Source organism: Mastacembelus armatus, chromosome 15 (assembly GCF_900324485.2).
Source record: "Mastacembelus armatus chromosome 15, fMasArm1.2, whole genome shotgun sequence".
In the NCBI taxonomy this organism is placed as follows: domain Eukaryota; kingdom Metazoa; phylum Chordata; class Actinopteri; order Synbranchiformes; family Mastacembelidae; genus Mastacembelus; species Mastacembelus armatus.
The window spans coordinates 19,878,724-19,899,821 of NC_046647.1; the positions used below are offsets into that span (position 1 = coordinate 19,878,724).

General features: G+C 42.3%; 1 protein-coding gene across 1 annotated transcript in view; it reads right to left on the reverse strand.

Moving 5' to 3' along the window:
• Window positions 1-21,098, reverse strand: part of meis1b (Meis homeobox 1 b) — a 74,832-nt gene that overhangs the window by 33,504 nt on the left and 20,230 nt on the right. Inside the window, exon 8 of the mRNA XM_026308773.2 lies at window positions 4,877-5,022. Coding sequence (XP_026164558.1) covers window positions 4,877-5,022 — 146 coding nt within the window. The remainder of the gene's footprint in view (window positions 1-4,876; window positions 5,023-21,098) is intronic.

Genomic DNA, 21,098 nt, shown 5'->3' on the forward strand with positions numbered 1-21,098 from the left:
TCAAAGGTAAACTTAAGACATATGTTGTACGTATGAAAATAGGACCAGCAGGATAAAGGCCCTCCAGGCCTGTGTTGCTGCTGGTGACCAGGGTGCTGACGTGCCCAGGCTCCAGCAATAAACAGCTGAAGACTAATGGCATCTCAGGTAATGGTGAACCTTGACCTCCAGCAAACTTTTTTCCCCCCATTCTGCTGTTTAGAGGCTTCACATACTGTATCTGACTTGTGTCTTTTAATTGAGAAGTTCAAGGACTAATAAGTCTTTACTTCTTTACACTATGCTGCAGTAAAAACAGTAATGGTGATAATTTTGATACAATAATGTCTGACTGTAGCATATCTCCTTAGAAGTGCTGTTTTTTTCTGCAACAGCAAAGATTTGTTATAAAAATCTAAAAAACTAAATATTGAATGCCTGCCCATTCTCTGTTCTAGTCCATCCCAGTAACATCTTGGCTTTAGGTGTGATTATTAATGCATCCATCCATTCACCCATTCATTGCGTAATCCTCCCAACCCTCTCCCACCCAGCACACCCAGTCTGGATTCCTCCACCACCCAGGGCCCACGACAGCAAGGCTCCTGGCCTCCTCTGCCAGCGTATAAATGAATTATATCACTTTTCACACCTGTTTCTGCTCAAAACTCCTGCCGCACGCTGCTGTGGGGGGAATAGCACTCCGCCAGCTCAGCTACATCTGGGTACGCAAGCGGTTAAATTAGACTCTAATTGTATTAACGGGGGATTATGCCTTCCAGTTGGATTTTTTATAATCTCTCTCTGTGCATTTTACACGTTTTAAGGGGAGAAAGGATGAGGGAAAAAAAGCAGCTCATTGAGGGTTTGCGAGTTGGCTTCTTTTATGAGCTGCGATCACGGCTGCCCCTCGTTACACTAAGTCTGTGTACAAATAGGAGGGGAGGAGAGCCAGAATGAGAGAATGTTAGTGATAATGCGTATGAAAGTGTGTGTCCCAGTCTGCCAGGCTAATATACCAAACGCCAACCCCCCACACCGGCGCCCCCCACCACAACCCCCCTTACTTTTTACACACATACACCTATTTCAGTTTAGCAAGGTAACGATCTAAACGGGAATACAAGTGATGTGTGTGTAGAAGGGAGGCGGGTGAACTCCATCTAATTACTCTATCACATAATTTCACAAATTGCCTTTTCATAGGGGAGTGGAGAGCAGAGCACAGGGCGCGTTGGGGATTTGAGGCCTGAGCTTTCATTTACTACTCATTTCTTGTTAAATTAAACAAGAAAATACCATTTGTGAGGAGAGGAGGGTGCAGGCAGGGGTGAGTGGATTCTAACTGCACAATGGGAGAGATGAAGGAAACAGAGACTGTGCACCAGCTATTTGGTTTTCTTCGCTTTTAAAACAAAGCTATGAGGCAGCTCAGCCAGTTATCAGTTTAAAATGTATTCTACAACTTTAATTATTATTTAAAAATCATTACCACCCCTCCCCTACACTCAATATCTACAAGTTTAAAGATATCCTTTGTGCTGTCAAGCATATATGAAGGTGAGTTTGCCAAACGGAGAAAAGCATTTTGGCAGATTTCTCTAATTAAATGTTTGTTACTAAAACCAAGTGACTTGTTGTCACAACATATGTTTAATTAAGAATGTCAATGGAAAACAAACATCAAAATGAGATGAGAACAGAAGTGGAAAAGCCTCACCCCCCTTTATTTTGGTTCCCTACCAAGTTTACAGCTGCATGTCAAGCTGGCAGCAAGCTGCCTGGTTCGGCCATTGGTGACAGGCGATAAACGCTAATGTTTTGTAGTCACTCCAAGTCAGAGCAGCCAAATTCTTGCGATGAATTTGTCCCACAAGCACTGTCGACAACATATGATCTCACTGGGTGTGTTGGAGAGAACTCTGTAAGCTGCAACTCTCATCATCATCACAGATTCGATATCACTGCTCTCTCTTCTACCCATCACACAACAGACAGACTCGTCTATTTCTATCTCTGGCTCTGATAATTCCAGCAGCCCAAGAAATTAGAACTTTTTCTTCTGATTGAGTCCATGCTAATTAAGAAAAAAACATGTCAGAATAAAACTGGAAATTAGCATCTTTGATGGATAAGGGAGCAGAGATGCTGAAATGTCTTCAAAAAACAACCCTAACAAACAGCCACATGAAAACCACCTACCCTGCTGGTGCTCTCACAGCCTCAGTTTGCCACCCACCTTCCCTTTCTGCTTCGGTACAATGTGAACTCCCCTGAGGGGCTAAGTGTGAGGGCGAATAACAAAAAATATACCAAGGTGGGTATAGAAACTTATACCCTATTCTCCTCTATTTATTCTGGTTTATTCCGTCCCACTGCCTCTGCACTAGTGTCAAATTCTAACATATTCATTCATAGTTGAGAAATAGTGTAACACATCCTGACTCCCTTATTATTTTACGTGTGTGCATCTGTGTGTGCCTAATTGGCTCTGTGTCTATCTCAAAGAGCCCAGACTCACATCCTACATCCCTCTGTGAAACAAAAAACAAAGGCAGGCCGGCTGATGATGCGGTGGGTGAGCCAGGATCAGCTGCCCATGCTCATGCTCGTACCAACAGAGACAGAGACGCGTTGCCAGTGTAAGAGATACTGTAAATGTTTCTGAATTAGAGGTGCTATGTGCAGCACTTATAAACATGGACATATGGTGATTAAATTAATAGTGACACTGAAGAATGATTAGTATAAACAAAGAAGACCACTGCAAACATTTATCTGACACCAGTGGTATTGTTAATGCCAGTGTTTTACAAAATTAAGACCACATTTCTCATAAACAAAGAAGATGTTTCTCCTCCCTGCCTGGGTTTCATTGCTGTTTGGCTTTACTGACGAGTTTAAACACATTGGAAGTGATTTTTCCATTAACCTTTCAGTTTATTTCAGAGTTTTAAAAGTTGTTTGCTATGAAAAAACAGCATCTTCTTCCTTTTTCATGCCATAAAGCAATTTACCTCATGACACTGTGTGCTTATGTTTGTGCTTGTTTTAGTTCCTCTTTCTCTTTTGCCTGGGAGAAGGAAAAGGGTGATGAATCCCCCCTCATCCCCCACTTCATCTCCTCGCCTTCTTCTTTCCCTCGCTCCCTTGACACTCACTTATATCCTTCCCACTGTTTGAGATCTAACAGTGCAGAAGCCTCCCATTCGCCCAGCTCATGGTGTAATATGACACAGTATGTGGATATGTGTATTGCTGTGTGTGTATGTGTGTGTGTGTGTGTGTGTGTGTGTGTGTGTGTGTGTGTGTGTGCGTGTGTGTGTGCGTGTGTATGTATACATGTTTCACTAGGCATGTGTGTGCTGAACTGTGTTTCCACAGACAGGATGTGTGTATGTTTCAAACACCTTTCCTCTGTGGCCCCGAAGGTTTCAGGGGTGTATGGGTTGAGGTCAGGGAGTTGTAGGAGAGGTGTGTGTGTGTGTGTGTGTGTGTGTGTGTGTGTGTGTGTGTGTGTGTGTGTGTGTGTACTGTGATGGTGAGCTTGTGGGTTGTGAGGGAGGTGGTAAAGGTAAGATGGAAGAGAAACAAAAACTATAAGGCTTGTGAGATGTGTGTGTATATACAGTATACAGTGTACACATACACTATACTATGTATTTGTATACATGCTGCATTAAAGTGTACACAATGAAAAATGTTTGCCATTAATACAGAAAAACACTGTACAACACATACCAAATAATTAAATAAAAAGTGGAGCCCATTCTAAAGTTATAATCCAACAACCAAATTACTTTCCCCAGCATCCTCCCTGTTGGCTTGTGCAATTCAAACCAACACCCACTCAGTCAAACTCTATCATGTTCTCCACAAACTACTGACAGGCAGAATGTGTGCGACACAAGCCTGGCTAAAGTTTGAAACATATTTCCTTAACAACACCAGATTCAGATTGTTATCAGGAATTTGACTCAACGACAAACACAGATGTCACCATTGTTTGTTTTTGCTCTATCAAAGACAGTTTTACTACCTTTAAAACTTTTTTGTCATTGTCAACCTTGACAGTACACCAGAGAACTGCAAGTGACTGATAAAATATAAAGGTGTAGTTATATACTATCTATCTTAGCACAGAACATGGTACAATCAAGCCACTGGTGCTCATAAGAAACCAAATTAACTCATATGATAACTCCTGCTTTTGTTTTATACCTATGAAATAAGTCTAGAAATGCTAATTATAGCTGGGGAATTGATCATGTTTGAAAGAGAGAAAACTGTGGTAAACATGGTCGGCTACATTTTACTGGCAATTCCCAGTGTCAAAATACATTTTTCCCACACTATCTACCCTACAGACAATTTGTGATGCTGTCAGCTGGTGCTAACAGCATTGATATTCTCTGCTATAACTGAGTAAAAATAAAGCCAAACCACAGGCTTTTGGAGCATCCAAGGCATCTGTTAAATAATGACAGATTTGTTCTTAATAAGGTTCATCCATGTATGTGTGGCAGTTAAGGCCAGGGGCGTCTCTCCTTGGCTTCAACCTTATTCAGTTTCAGCAGATGAGGTGCGAGAGTGCAGGCTCATGAGATCGCCGGCAGATTACACAGGCCTGTGTCTTTGAAGTGCTCACCGTACAAAGCAGGACACACTGAGGAGAAGGGGGGGGGGGGGGGCTCCACTGGTGTGCATGTGGGTCTCATCCAGTGTCTCAGTGTCTTAACATGTGTGTGTGTGTGTGCGCACTGTATGTGTTCCTTTGTTTGTAAGATTATTTTTCATCAAATAAGAATGAAGCAAAGCTAGAAAGATAGTAAATGTGTGTGTGTGAAGTTGACTGTGCACATGTAATATGAAACAAATGCTGCTTCATTCAACTCACTGTTAGGTGCTGGAAGAGCCATGCTCTCATGATGTTGGTGGCCACTTTAGGGAAGATTCCTCTCTTCTTGTTTCGTTTCTTTTCTTTATCCGGGTCATCGTCATCCCCTGTGCTCGGCGAAGCCACGCTGTTGTCCAGGCCATCACCTGTCACATGACAAGAAACAGGAAGAGACAGCAAAGATCAGACACAGTTTGTTTACTTCCTGCATTCTCTGCGCCTCCGTGTTCAAAGGGAATAAATACGATTTCCAAAGAATTCTGGAGGGCTTTGTATGCACAGACGGAGGGGTATAGAGATGCAACAATGGCAAGCAGAGAATGGCTGGAAAACAGCACCTCATAAATGCATTCATTTTTAATACATTTATAAATAACCCTGCCTTTCATTTTTCTTCCCCCGCCACTTGAAAACACAGCAAGCACTCGCAGCTTTCTGCGAGAAAGAGCGGGAGAAGGGGAACACAAAGGACTTGTAAGGTCGCATTTCCCCACTCTCCCATCCAAACCCGCGCAGAATTGAAAATGACAGAGAGATTTAGTCTTTATTATCCTGAGGGGAAAATAGTTATTGAAGCATCGCCCTGGCACATTCTGCCATTTTACCTGAGGTGGAAACAGTAACACAGCACTACAAAAGGATAGGTTGCAAGGTGGGGGAAGGCAGAAAATAAAAGGAAAATAGGTAGAAAAAAGAAAGTCAGAGGCACAAACAGCGCTAACAAAGCTAGCTGCTTTTCATAACAATAGCGTCATGGATGCTTACAGCAACCTGTAGGGCTTCGATAAGACTCTATTAAGGCCAGTTAACCTCACCTAAGGGGAACACAGAGACAGCTTAGAGTATTTGAGCACTAAGAGGAAAACTGAAAGGACGCTGCTCCACGGGCCTTTTCTCTGCATTCAGACTCAACAACATGAACCCACACACACACATACTGCACATATTCAAAACTGCCCAATTACTGTACGCATTCTATACTGCTCCATGGAGAGAAAGAGGCTCTTTCCATCTGGGGCTGTGAAAAGCCTAATTGTTATTATCATTATTCAAAAATGTGAGCCGCCGTCAATGAAGAAGATAATCATAAAAGAAACATGAGTCGAGGTAAACAAGTGGCACCCCCACTGCTAGAAATTTCAGTAGCTGATAACTGATTTTTTGTCCCATACTGCCGCTCTCTCAACTAAAAGTAAGGAAGGAAGGAAGGGAAGAAGAAAAAAATGCAGAAGCAGGGCAAAGAATTGAATCCAGTTATTTATTGATTACACACAAAGCACTTCTAAAGCTTCTAGGTCTATTCACTGTGGCGGGAGTAGATAACTGCATTCAAGCAGGCCCGCGCTCCGCTAACTTGCAGAGGGTGACACCCAGCACCTAGCTAAATCCTAAGCCCCAGATTCATCGATAATTAATGGGGATGTTGGCGCTAATCCGGTTGGAGATGACTTTTTTCCAGCCTGCCACATCAATGGAATAATCAAGGGCCTAAAACCCAGGCCTTTGCTCCCCATTACCTCAGGCAAAAGAATTCCTGAAAGCATGCCTGGAGGGCACCTGAATTATATACACCATTAGGAGAGACAGGCTCTCAACGATCCATACGAAACAACACTCTTGGCTATCTCTCACTCTCTCTCTCTCTCTCTCTCTCTGTGTGACTGTTCTGGCAGAAGGCGATACATATGCACACATATTGAAGGCTTTTTAATGAACCCTGCATGGAAGTGGAGGTGTCGCTATAGAGGCTGGGGGAGGGATAAAACAAGAACTTGCTTTTCATAGATGGTGTGATACTGATGCAAACACCAGCCACTGCACATTAATAATGCACATATGCAAGTAAGCTGGTGGTAGGGTTGGACTTACTGTAACATCACCAAACGGTCAACAGTTGGACTCAGGCAAGAGCTTGACTGCATTTGACTCAGTCAAATAGTTATTGAAGCATCGCCCCGGCGATTCTGTGTCTGTGTTGGATAATCCTTTAAATACACATGTATATGTACAATACACACAAACACACAAACACACATTTTCAAGTTCTACATTCAACTATGTACTTGCATAGCAATTTTAGGATGATTCATGATGTTGATTATATTTCACATTATTTGATTGATGGTTCAGCCATTAACAATAATACAAATTCCCATTTGAATTTTCCAGAGCCCTAGGTGCTGTTGTGAAATTCAGTTTTTCCACTTCCAGCATCCAAAAAGCCAAAGATATTCAAGTTCAGCAAATCCTCACATCTGAACGCAAGAACTAGCCATTTTTACTTAATCAATCAATCTACTTAGGTTGTCATGACTAATCTAGGTATTGATTGTTTTTACACGACACACACACACACGCACACAATACCTCTACCCAGCACCTCACTCTGTCTAAATTCACACTCACATCACAAGCTTCAGGTACATCATTAGCCTGGGACAAAACACAGCTTGAGTTTAACAAGTGAGGTTTTTTTTTTCTGCCTACTGTTCAGGGCTAAAATACACCCACCGCTCTGTGTCTCTCATTCTCTCTTCCCCTCTATGCCTCGTTGCCTGGTGGAAAAGACGAGTGAGACGAGCCCAGGTCCTGTAATCTAAGACCAGATTTTCATTGGAAGCAAATGCTCTCAATCCGTCGTAAAGACCGGCTCATGTTCAGCAAAGCCTACAATAACAAACCTAGGGGCTTGTCCCATGCGAGTTGGGAAAACAGAAGCAAATGGCCAAAGAACCAGCTCAGTGAGCGAGTGAGTAAGTAAATGAGCGAGTGAGCGAACGAGTCAGTGAGTGAGTATGCATGCAAGTAAGTAAGTAGGAAAGCGTGGGTGAGCAGGCCGGCTCAGGACGAGGTGAGAAATTGTGAGAAGCATGGAGAGCAGGGGAAAGAAAGAGGGGGGAAAAGGAAGAGAGTGCACAAAGGGAGCAGAGAAAGCACAGGATAAGTAATAAAAGTGTAGATGCTCAGAGAAAACTATCATGACAAAGTACATGATTTGGGGTGTGTTGCCTCTACTCTTGCTACAGTTTTATCACATAATCCCATCTAACCCTAGTTTGAGTTTATTTTATTCTATACTATTAAATGTGTGTAAGGTCAGCTGCACTATATCAGCAATACTTTAAAGAGGTACATCATAAAGACTGAGTTATTTTAAAAACAACGATGTTCAAGTGGTAACTATGATTAAAATTTTTAATCATGACACTACAGGATAAAGGAACAACCCCAAAGAGCTGTGGCTAATCAATAATTAATGACAAACCAGAATGATGCATAATGTGAGAGAGGTCTCCGCCCATGTCACTTCATATCACTGAATCAAAGAGCATACAATCACTACATTTACTCCTGAGGTTCCTCTATACATTTACACAAAGTGATGAGAAAATAGATTTGCAAGAAAAAAGAAATTAACCATAATATAACAGATTTTAGGCTTAAAGCCAGGGAGCATTTCATCCGTTTCTCTTACAAATAATTCTAAGCAAGTCTGACCTACAGACACTTGCTTTACCTAGAAGGGGAAAAGGAAGGAGGAGGGCTGGGAAAGGGCCGTCAATTTTATTGGCATTTCCATTTTCACTGCAATTTGATACCAATCACCTCTGCAAGGTCTGGGGCTAATTTCTGCTGTTCTTTAACCCCAGCATGCAAGGGAAGGGAAAGGAGATAGACTGTGGGAGTGAGCAGTGAGGGTGAGGCAGGAAAGGTGTTGAAGCTGTGTCTGGCAGCCATGTTGGGGAAATGTCAATGGTCTTACCTCAGCTTGTGAAAGAAAGGGAGGGTAGAGCAAGGAGGGAAAATGAATGAGCGATGGTGAAGGAGGTTAAGAGGAGAGTGGGAGGAAAGGATGTGGAATATTCAGCAAGAGCGGAAAAGTGAGAGAAAAAGTGTAAGCTCAAACTGAAGGAGATGAGGGGGCTGAAAATAATGGATAGGAGAGGGATGCTGTGTGGAATACTGGAGTTAATCAATGGGAAAAATTCCAACTCAGTCAGTTGAATGGAGATAATTATTTTTCTCTGTTTTGGCCTTTGAAGCTTATATTTTATACCACAAAACTTTTACAATTAGACAATAATTAGAGATGATTTTAAATTATTATGATGGCTACTGTTTGAAAAATGAGACAACAGTTGTGATTTTTTTTCACTACATGGACTTTCCAAAAAATCCAGAGGAATCATTGTCATGTGATGCAACACTTCCCTGTCATGGAATTTTATTTTGGTGGTCCAGTCTGTAAATGTGCTCTGCAATCAAAGAGATTGTGAAAATGGCAGAAAGTCCAGCACACATTCAGCGGCTCATGTAGAGTTGCTTCATTTGACGCTCATCCACTGATGGCCCGTAAAGCTGATGGCTCAAATATCTTGTGCACATTCCAGACCAGACCCCAGACCAGTCTAAAAATGTTTTGCACTCTTGTATGAACGAGTGTGCAGAAAAACAAACGCCTGATATGTGAGCAGGGACCTAAAATGTATCCACATTAATTTCAACCTGACCTCAGTGACGTCAGTCCTCAGTCATAGTTCATCAATCAGCCAATAAGCCTTTTTAGTTGGTCAGTCAGACACCGTCCACTCTGGTGCTCAGCCAGCCAGTAAACTAGCTAATCAGCCAGTAAGCAAATCAGTCAGTCATAAAGCAACGTTGACTGCCAATGAGCCATTCACTCAGTCAGTCAGAAAGCTAGCCAGGCAGCTAGTAAGCCAGTCAGCCAATGAATCAGTCAGTCACTCTCTATATACAGGCTGCGAGGCTCATTAAGAGCATCAGCAGGCTGTAACCCTGTGCTGCATACAGCATGGGGCGGATAGACTAGCAAGCTCCAATCTCCCCATGAGGAAAAGCCACAGGCACAACTCTGGGCCTGGCCCACTGATCGGCCATGACAACATCTTTGCAACTAGTAAGAGACGGGGCTGGGATGGGGGAGAGGGGTGAATCAATGCAGGGTGGTGGGAGTGCATGTTTGTGTGTGAAGAATGCATGCATGGTTGTGCATTTGTCTGTATGTGTGTGTCTATCTATGTCTTTCTTTATGCATGTTTCCAGCCACAGAAGCTCTGAATAGTGTGTGTGTGTGTGTGTGTGTGTGTGTGTGTGTGTGTGTGTGTGTGTGTGTGTGTGTGTGGCAATTAGCGAGCAGGCCAGTGACTGGAAGGAGCCAGGGGCAGTTGAAATGCCCCGAGGCCAACCAAGGGAAGGAATATTTTATTAGTCCCCTCACACGCTGTATACACAAATACACACTTGTGCACAAACACACTGTGGGCAAACAGATAATGACGTAAAATCTAGGTTAGCTTCTACTAGCTTCGTTAGCATTTGCTAAACAGTCATTTTTATGCTCATTCAGCCTCGGTGGCTTTTATTTAAGTCTTTCTGCCACTTCATGTTTCATTCTTGCCTTCTCCTCCTTCCTACTTCATTACTTTCCTCTATCCTCTTTCTCGCTGTCTGCTGGAGTGTGGGGCAGGGTTAGAAGATATTTGCACAGTGCTGGGGATGTAAGAGTGAGGCATTGTTATCTCGCCTCCCTATATGTTTAAAGTTCTCCTTTTGAAATCAAACTGAAAGTGAACCATGATATTTTACTAAGTAAAGACAGCTCAGATTTAACCTAATCTGTTCAAAGTGTTTGATAACCTCAGTCTTGATGTTTTTTATCTACCTCTTTAACTCTCTTGCCTCTTTGTCTCCATCTTCTGTGTCTCAAGGCATACCCTGACATTATTAAGCAGTATCTAGGCTAATCTGTTATGATCTGATTATGAACCATCTTTCAACGTAGGACAGATTGATACTACCTGCCCCCTGTGTGCGGGCACACATGCCATTCTCAGGCGTCAGCCATTTTTCTGCTGCCTGGCAAATTAACAGCTACAGATTCACCAGTCAGTCATCAAACAGCAAACATGTCGCTCCTAGCACAATGCAAGAGAATTTAGCTTTCTCATTTTTTTCGTTATTGAAGAACTGCTGAGTTGGGGAATAGAGGTTATGAGCATTAGCTTTATGCCAGATGTCATGAGTGAGATCCTGTACAAAGAATCATTCACATATGGCTAAACATTTTTGGTGGAACCTGTGAGATGTTTTTGTAAGGTTTTATAGGCTGTGGATGGACTGAGAGTGAAACAGAGTGGGGATATGTCTTTTGAGTTTATGACACTGCTTTGCTTTTTAGGGTTATTTGCTGCAAGTGTGTCTTTCACTCTGAGTGCGAGTGACCTAGTGCCGATCCCTTATGGGCCACTCCTAGAGTTTCACACCCCAGAAAGCTCACATGACCCTGGGTTGGCTGCCCAGGCAAGGCCCAGGCCTCAGGGGCCTGCTCTCCTGTTCCACATGGGATACACACATCACATATTGGCCGCGATGTAATTCATACATACACACAAATTCAAAACATGATACACAAAATGCACAACCTGATGTGGATTCACTAAAGTGCATTTTTCTCTCTGGCACTCACAAACACACAAACACACACACACACACACACACAGACACAAACACACACACACACACACACAAACACACACACACACACACACACTACATTCTCAGAAATCCTCAGAGGGGCAAAGAAGGTCTCGCAAGAGGGAGGCAGAAAAGAAAAAAGTGGCGTTTATTGTATTCAGGCCATTCATAAGCTCTAGACTTGGGGAGGGGGAGTTAAGGGGGAGTTGCAGGCAGTGGGGGGTTCCCTTTGCATGGCTCCGGAGCCCCTCCCACTTCCAAATATTCCGAACATGCAGGAATTCCTTGCAACACGATTCAATGGTAGGGTCACATTTTTAAAAGCCTCAATCCCTTTACTAACAGACATATACACAAACACACTCAAATGCAACCTTTTCTTAGGCTCTTCCGTGAGGCAACTTTCCAGTAATGAATACTAAGGTATTTGAAACCAACACACACACACACATACACGCACATACTTCAATACAAAATACTCTCTGTGACCAATGCTGTTTCGCCTCCCTTTTATTCCTGAGGAGGAGGAGAGACAGAGAGAAATCCCCTCTACTAGTCGGCAGATAATGACATGCGCTGTCGACAAAACAACATGGCTAGTCTAGACTTCCCTACTGCGTTTGCCAGAGAGACACTCCACTATTCTCAGATCTCTGCTCAAAACTCCAGCCAACACATTTGGATCATATCACTCTGAAGCATAGACTGCTCTTTGTAAAACACAGACAACACGACAACAGAATAAATAAATAGATCAGGTAGACAGAAAAAGTTGTCATTACTGCAAAAGAAAATAATGGGGCTTGCCAGGTAAATAATGAGGGGAGAATTAAGTAATTGCTTCCTGTAATCAAATACAATTCCACTGATGTAATTACATTAAATCACAATAACAAAGCCTGTTACTTGATGATGACAGTTTTGTGGATAACACTGACAGACTCAATAATGACAGTAAAGGGTGAGTCATTTACAAGGGTTATTTGTAATTAAAGCACACTGGAGACTTGTTGTGAAAATCTGTGTCAAGTTTGAAGCTATTTTTTTTTTCCATTTCTGGTGATCTGATGAGGAGGAGATCAAGAAGCCAGATGCAGAGAGCACTGAACTAACAAAACAAAAAACCAAGGAGAGCAATTATATTTATTTTAAGTTAGTTAAAAGCATGAAAACCTCAGGTGTATTAGATTTGAGTGGTTTGAGTTCATTGTTGTATCCAGTGTTCATGCTGAATGAAAGTGGACATTTCTGCATACTTTTCCATGTGTTTCATATTAACATGCGATACTGTAGAAGAGTTAGATGGATATGTTGGTTTGCCAATTTTAGTGCTGAAATCAATATCAATTAGTCAAGCTAAAAAACCTAATTAGTTTCAAGCATTCAGTGTCTGAAGTTTCTTTAGTTTTATACAGTTGTAAAATAAATAGTTTAGGTTTAGACAACCAACAAGCAATTTGAAGACATCACACTGGGCTCTAGGAAATTGTGCTGGGTATTTAATAGAGTTTGTGACATTTTATAGACTACAGGATTAACCTTTTATGAAATATTAAATATTAGACCAGTGTTAATCATCATTTTCGTTGTAAAAGTTTTCCTGTGCTTCTGTGTGTTATTACTGAGGCTCTTCCACCATTCACAGTGGGGGCGGGGGGACCAGGCCTGTTGACATAGCCATAGGTGATGGCAAAAATGTCAGTGTAAATGTGACTGCTCTCTCTGTGCCATTTTCCCGTAAAGGGTCATCACCACAGGCTGCCTGACACGCTGGAAACTGCCTGAAGTGCAGGGCAACGACACGACATTAAACTGCAGTATGCCTCCACGCACAGAAACACACACACACACACACACACACACACACACACTGCAACCGCCTTTTATTCCCAGTTCCAGATCAGTCGAGAGAGAAAGAATGAAGGGGAAAGAGACAGACGGTACAAGCTAAAATGAAAGTGTAGGGCGATGAATTCACCCTTTCATGTTGAGCACTTTTGCTGTGTAACTATTGATTTTTCCCCTCTTGCCTTTGTGTTGCCGTTTTCTTTTTTTTCTAACCTGAAGATAGAAGGCCAGACTCAGTTCAAATGGGAGCACTTGTGAGGGGGGCCCACAGATTTTTTGCCTGAGAAGGGAAATCCTCACAAACACATACACACAGACTCCTGAAATTGTGCCTCTTTTGCTGCTTTCTCACTCTCTCAATTGTTTTGCTGCTTCTCAGATAGCTTTTGACACCTTCAACTCACAGAGCTGCAGTCGAACACAGCACACATCGAACGCACAGTGAGAGAAGGACAGAGAGCGAGAGAGAAAAGGACTATGGGAGGAGAGGGAAAGGGGGAAGGGATGGTAGAGAGGACATGGACTATAACAAAAGCTAAGAGCACTTAACAGCACAATGGCACAGCGGTCCTTTCCAAAAGTCAGCTGATGTGCTGAAGGACGTTCAAAAGTCTTTCAATGTAGATGTGGGACAAAGAGAGGGAACCTTCAACTAAACTAAAGAGAAACATCCTTTTGAAACCTTGACGTGGACTAACATTCAGTAAAAACATATATTTTCAGGACAAGAAAACTAGATATACACTCATGGAAGCCCTTTAATAAGTCATCAAAATATCCTTGTCATTAAACTCAGACTATAAATACGTCTTTCTCAGGACAGATACTTTAACTTTCAGTAGCTTTTTACTAAGCTGCAATATAAAGTCACATGATCTTTAACCAACATGAATTTACTGAAAATACTGAGCTACGTTTAGTGAAATTACATTTTGCAGCACTAACTTGTTTTACTTCTACCAACCAATCAAAACTTCCAGTTTAATTATCTTAAATGAAGTCAACATGTATCATTTCAGTGCTAACAATCAGTCTGTTCTGTCTGTAATCACGTCTTCATGTTTGGGGTGTAGCTCCATTAACCAAACTAAAGTTTCACAGCTTATTTTTCAGAGTTAGGAAGCACAGCCTTTGCCTGTGTGCACAGTTTCCACATGGTACCTATCTAAATGGCATAGCCTCTGATAAACACTTACAATGCACAAGGATTTTCCCACTCATACTAACCTATCAGTAGCAGCCAAACTGCAGTACGTAGTTAGATAAAGCAGGCATGCTAACCCTGCGGTGACACAAGCTAATAATAGTGCATTAGCTTTGAGTACGTTTTTTTGGAATAAGAGAATGTTGAGAACGATGAAGGAGTTTTAATATGGTCTGCACCCACCAGCTCGGGTTAGTGAAGGGGTGGTTAGGAAAACAGGATAAGTCATTATCTGAGCAACAACCCACTCTATTTAAATAAGTTTGGTTGCATTTACATTTTAGGGGTTTAGCTGATTTTCAGTGTGTGTGTTAATCGTGTGAAGGGCACTGGCTGTGTGGCATTTTTAATGTAGGATGCTTCTTAAAGGATTCTTCTTCAACAAATCCACACTTGTGTTGCAAAACGCCTCTGTTTCACAAGTATTAAGTTTGCAGATTCCCCCTCCAATATAACGCTGCATCTCCTCTTCCCCTTCCTTGTCAATGTGTCCTTGATAGGCACAGGATGTGTTGTGGGGATGTGGGGGATTTGTAGTCCTATCAGCCTCCCCATACGCAGTCCTGATAAGGCTTATGGTAGCAGAGGAAGAGGAAGTGAGTGGGTTTAGAGCAGACCTACTTCCTGTGGCGCATGGGCCCATGTGGACAGGAGTGATATGCACCCGTGGACGCCGACGCTCTCGCCGCACAGTCCCTGCAAGTCACTTCCTGAAAGAGGCAGCCCTCTCTAAGGGTGACTTCCTGTAAGAGTATGACCCCTCTGCCGAATCTCAGTGGAACAAAGACCTGGGGCTGCTCATGGGAGTTCATGTGTCCAATATATATGCATGAGAAAGAAGAAAACTAGATATATACTATGTGTGTGTGTGTGTGTTTAACACTGCCACTCAGGCCTTTACTCCAAAGGTTATCTCTAGTGAGAATCTCATCCCCGAGTCCCTGTCCATCTCTTTCAGTTTCACTGGCTTGAAGCGAGAAGGGACGATCAGGTTACATCCAAATGTGTGTGTTCACAAGTGTGTGTACGGTGAGTGGCATACTTAGTGTTGCTCTGCAAACACGCAAAGTAAACGCCCATGCTGCTCCCTGGCCCACCCTGCTTTTGTGTTTACCTGCAGGTATTTGTTATCTAGACCTCTTTTCTATCTCTCCCTCTCTAAACTTTTAAAAAGAACTTGCTGAGTTTTTTATCTCTCAGTTGAATCCCTGTAGCAGGTATCCATGACAAAAGGACCAGGGAGAGGAGGCCTCAGGGGGTAGCATGTTTGGTTTGGGTCAGCCCTGGGTCAAGCTTTGCCCAGATTACATATTTTACCTCCAACCTGCTCCCAGGTTACTTCATGCTTTTAATCAATGTACTAAAACAAAATATATGAACATGAAGGGGTCCCAATGTCACTGCAACAGCACAAATGGTTGTAAACTGTTTCCTGCAGGTATAAAAATCTGTGACATACTGAGAAACCAAGTTCAAGACATCTGATGTTCTTCATTCGGTCACGTCAATACCTGTGCCGAAGCCAGGTTTGAATGTCATAACTAAAGGCAGTTTTGAGTGTCATGTTGGTGTTATAAAATAAGCCCTGACAAAAATGAAAGTGTCGACCCATATTCAACGATTAAAAAAAAAAAAAAAAAAAAAATCCACAGGGACGCAAGTTTCAACCAAAAATGGTGCTTCTCCTGGTGTTTTCCTGGCATGAAATTGGCTTTGTGTGGGTGTTGTTTGGAGAGCCGGCTGGTAAATTCTCCCGTTCTTTTGTTAGAAAAAAGGGAGGGGGGGGGGTGTCCATGCATAATGGTCTTAGCCAGGGAGGTCTGGAACTGTGTCCATAAATTGAATTATTTCAATTTGAGGGAGAGAGAGTGGGAGAGAGTAAGAGAATAATGGAGAGTGGCCACAGCGAGTGTGTGTTGCATTTACATGCGAACATATGCATGTGTGTTGATGGAGAGAGAGAGAGCGAGACTCATTTTTATTCTTCAACAGGGCTCACATGTACAAGTGAGAACGTGAACCAAACAGGCCAAATGTTTCAGATGGAAGCTACAGTGGATAAGAAAAAGTCGTCACTGCAGTAACAACCTCCTGTCTGAAAATTACAAAACAAACCATCTGACTTTCTTGAGATAGTAAAACACTTTCATGAGCAATGAGATGTATTTTCTAAAATGTTGAACTCTGCGATCATGTCAACATGTGGAGCTGAAGCCATCTCCAAACAACCGATATGTGACTGTGTTTTTGTATGTGTGTGTGTGTGTGTGTGTGTGTGTTGGGGTAAGGTAGGGGGTGGGGTGAAATTATTCCTGACACAATATAATCGGCAGGAGACCATATGGTAAACTGGCACCAAGCTATTTATCCTTATCCTCTTTGGGGGCTAAAATTAGCACTTCGCTGTTTGTAGCTTTAAGCTGGACTCCAACCACTGTGATAGGGCTAATAAAGAAAGAAGGAGGAGGAGAAAACAGCCCAGCTGGCACAACTACTCTGTTTCCACATTTTTGTGTCTATAACTAACTTTCTCTCTACCTCCATCTGTTTTTTTGTCTCCCTCCTTTAATATCTCTACAAAAACATACCATTCAGACCAAACCGCCCTCATTTTGAAACCAAATCACATTAATCTGACCATTAGGAATTGTATTAATATCATGTAAGTATTGCTTGCGCCAGGTTCTCTTATGAGCCCATGTGTGAGGAAACTTAGGATTTCCTGAACATGGACCCCCTCGGCTAGCTTAAGAGAGTAAGATGATGGGACTAATCTCTTTATCAAAAGCTCAAATAAACACTGGTGCTCTGTGCATGTGTGTATGTGAGTTGCTTATTGGTGTGTGCCAGGGGCCAAACAATGCTTCTCTACTGCACAAAGTCTCTGTCTCTTTGCTCTACCCCTCCCTCCTCCCATTCCCGCTGTAGCCCCTCTCGTTCTTCAAGCACACATATCTATCAGAAATGAACTCTTTTTAAAGTGTTAAATGGAGCTTTTTTTATCTAGGGACTGTACAAAGAAGGGAAAAAAAACTCGTCGGGTCTTTCACTAATGTTATGTTATCCCGTAGCAGAGGTGATTGTCTGATTTCTCCAGCCTGCTATCAGGGTTTTCCCTGAAAAGTTAACATCTATCTGATCAGAGGCCTCCTGGGCCCTGAGCTCAGCTTCTCTTCAAGGCAGGAGGAGGAGGGAGACACAGACAGCAGCAAGAGGAATGACAGAAAGAGGAGAGAGAGTTTGAGGTTGTTTTATCAGCCAGATGTAATGCGTTGTGACACGTCAGTGATGAGTCGCTGTGATTTCACTGTCAGATTCCCTATGAACCTGTACTGTGCCACGATTAAGAATCACAGCAATTTCTGTCTGCAAGAGCCTGAGCCTGCGTCTGCGTGTGTGTGTGTGTGTGTGTGTGTGTGCATGCGGTTCCCAGTGTGGATCTGAATTAAAAACAGACAAAATAAAGAGCGTAAACTGGTGACAATGTGGAATTTGTCACCATTCTGCACTATGACACAGTTCCCATGGCAAGAACACAACACCCTTCACACGAACACACGCAAATAATTTCACAAGAGAATGAGAATCCTTCATCTTTTTACCACCTTCGTTTGCATGACAAGTGCATCACCACACTTCAACTTTTGCAAACAACATGTGCAAAGCTACAGAATTTTGTTCCAAAAGGAGATATCCAGTAATTTGACAAAAGTGCTATCTTCTTTTAGGACATGATTACACGAGAATGGTGCAAATTATGGTGCTTCAAACTGAAATAAACCTGAATGGAGTCTTTGGCTCACACTTTTTGAATACAGATTATGAATTTATATTCACTGAAAGAAAACATCTTCATGCTTAAAAGGGTAAAGCAGAAGTGGAACAGGACTCAAAAACTGTGCAGATAAAACTGAAAAAAGCCATATCTTTACCACATTTACAGATTTAACTCTTCTTGTCATAATCTCCCCACCCCAACACACAAGTCATCTCTACAAGGCAAAAAGTGTGTGTAAATTGTATCTTTTAGCAAACACCAGTAATTAGATATAGGCATTTGGCATTCACGCCAGTCGCAAATTAAAGAAGAGCGCTTCCTGTAAACAGACAGCGAGAATGTGTCTACATCATTAGCGTGCCACAATTATAACATGAGAGCTAAAGATACATTTCCCTCCCGCTTGCATTCCCTCACTGGAGCAAATGAAGTAGAACCTTTCTGGTTTGCCTGTTGTACTCTGTCTTGGAGCAGCACCAAACTACATGGTGTGATCTGAGCGCATTGATGGGAAAAAATAAAGACAATAAAATGCAATACAGTTAGCTTTGTAAGAAATGACAGTCATTAACGGTACCAGTGTTTTCACTTGAAAGACTTTCCAAACAGAACACATCCTAAACAAGCACAAAGGCCAAGTGAAGGCAGAGTAAGAAGGTGAGAGAGAAGCTATTTCATGTCCACACGTGTCATGAATGAATATGTATTTCATGCAAATTTTGCACACAAGGCATATTGTAATGGCCTGGGATAGACTTTGCATTTCTTTGGTCATGCAAACATGCACACATGTAACCAACAGACAGAGACAGGCAGACAGAATGAATGCAGGGGGGCGATTCAAAATAACAGAGAGCGGGGAAAACATTTTATTCACCTTCAAAATGGGCAAGACGTTTGTTTGAATATCATTAGAAAACTAAAACACAGAGATGGTGAGAGCAAAAGACAGTAAGAAAAGAGACAGAGGCTATGAGAGAAAATGAAGACATAGAGTCAATATGTGAAATTTAGGGCTGACATGATGATATGTAAATATGCTCAGGAACACTCTACACATAAATCCCAAAGTCAAACAGTTAAATAGCCTCTGACATTCTTATCAAGCCGTTTTATGACGATTACATTCTCACAGATAAGTTGTTCCTCTGAGCCAATAAAACACAACTTAGTGAAGCTGACTGGCAAAGCAGAAGATCAGTCCATGTGTGAAAAGGGGTAAAGCAGACAAGAGCAAAGGAGAGACTGGAGAAAGTCATTTTGTTTACTTGTATTTCTTCCACATGACCCCAGCGGCCGGGTGACACCAGCCTTAATCCTAAAGGCAAACTGGCCCCTCGCTGTGGGAACCTGATACAATTTCCTCTTTTTGAGGAGCGGCTCAGGCCACTCCAACTTTGCCTATGAAGCAATAAAAAGTCATCAGGGGCTATCATTTTCTGTGAAGCGAGTCAATATGTGCTGGTTGATGCGTCGGCTGCCGTGTTAGAGCAAGGTCATAAATATCTCAGTGAATCTGAGAGAGGAGGTTGTGATTGGACACTGAAAGGCCAAACATCTTTTTCCCAGGTAACCACAGATAATAATGTTTGAGATGCAGTCAATCTAGTTCAGCCTGAATGAACACTGCTACCAGTAACACCGCGCTGGCGAAGGATTTCTCAAGGTGTTTTGAGAAGCATTTGCCTTTATGCTTTTCATAAACAGCATCTGAACAGAAAGTTAGGTTCATGTTCTTGTTACTCTGAAGATATTACACACATGTTTACACACTCTCTACTTTAAATCCCTGTGGGACACAGAGTGAGCTAATGGTGGCCCAGCCACAACTCTTTCACCTCTGGAACAACAGGAGATACTGCTGTTTTCTAGCAGCGGTGCATGTGCCTCAACACACTCCCTAAAAACACTCTGCAGCACTTAACACACTCATCAGGGATAACTGCTGTGTCTTTCTCTCTCTTTCCCTCACTTACTGTACAATTTTCTAACACACACTCACACACTATTCCAGTCAGCTTCAAAATGTTTTCACGGCATTCACAACTTCCTCCTTATCTTACTCTCACATCTTTTCTCATCTTTTTTTTTTTTTCTTCTCACTTTTGTCGTCCTTCTCTCTCTTTTCCCCATGTTCGGTCTCTGAGGAAATTAAAGGGAGAATCGCGTTTGAGTCTGCCAGCTACTGTACTTACACACAACACCTCCAGTAATACAGACTGCAGACTAATCAAGGAGCCACATACCTTTTATCTACCCACAGAGCCTCACTTTTAAACAGATTACCGGGAAAGCTGGACACCAGTAAGACAATTACCGGACCGAGGAACTACCTCAATAACGTCTAGACAATGTCTAGACAACCCTACACACAAAATTAAGTATTAAGTTTTATATTCCTATTTTACAGATTTATGCATTTTTCATTTTTGGCCAAAGATAATTAACATTTTTGATATGTGATGTGTGATTTTATATTAGTTTCTGGCCACTTTATGATCACCAACTATCTGATAGTTTATCCACCATTAAAATGCAACAATACAAACAGAATTTTGAAACTGCAAGCTGCCAAATTTACACTCAAACTTACTTATTAAAGTGCTTTTGGTTCATTTAATGATAAGTCTTTAACTGATTACTGCAACTGAAAGCAGCGCCCAGGAAAGCAAGTCAGGGAGGGGAACACACAAACCACACAGACACACTCAGTCCTCTCTTCCAGTCTGCTGGACAATCGGACCAATTAATCAGTGACTTTGAGGGAGCCACGTAAAGCCGAGTGATTGGACGAGGCAGATCTAGCTTCTGATTGCCTGGCACCCCTGTCCATGCCCCTGTTTGCCCGCCCCGGCCATGGAGACTGGCCAATGAGACGACAGAAAGCAATAGCTAGT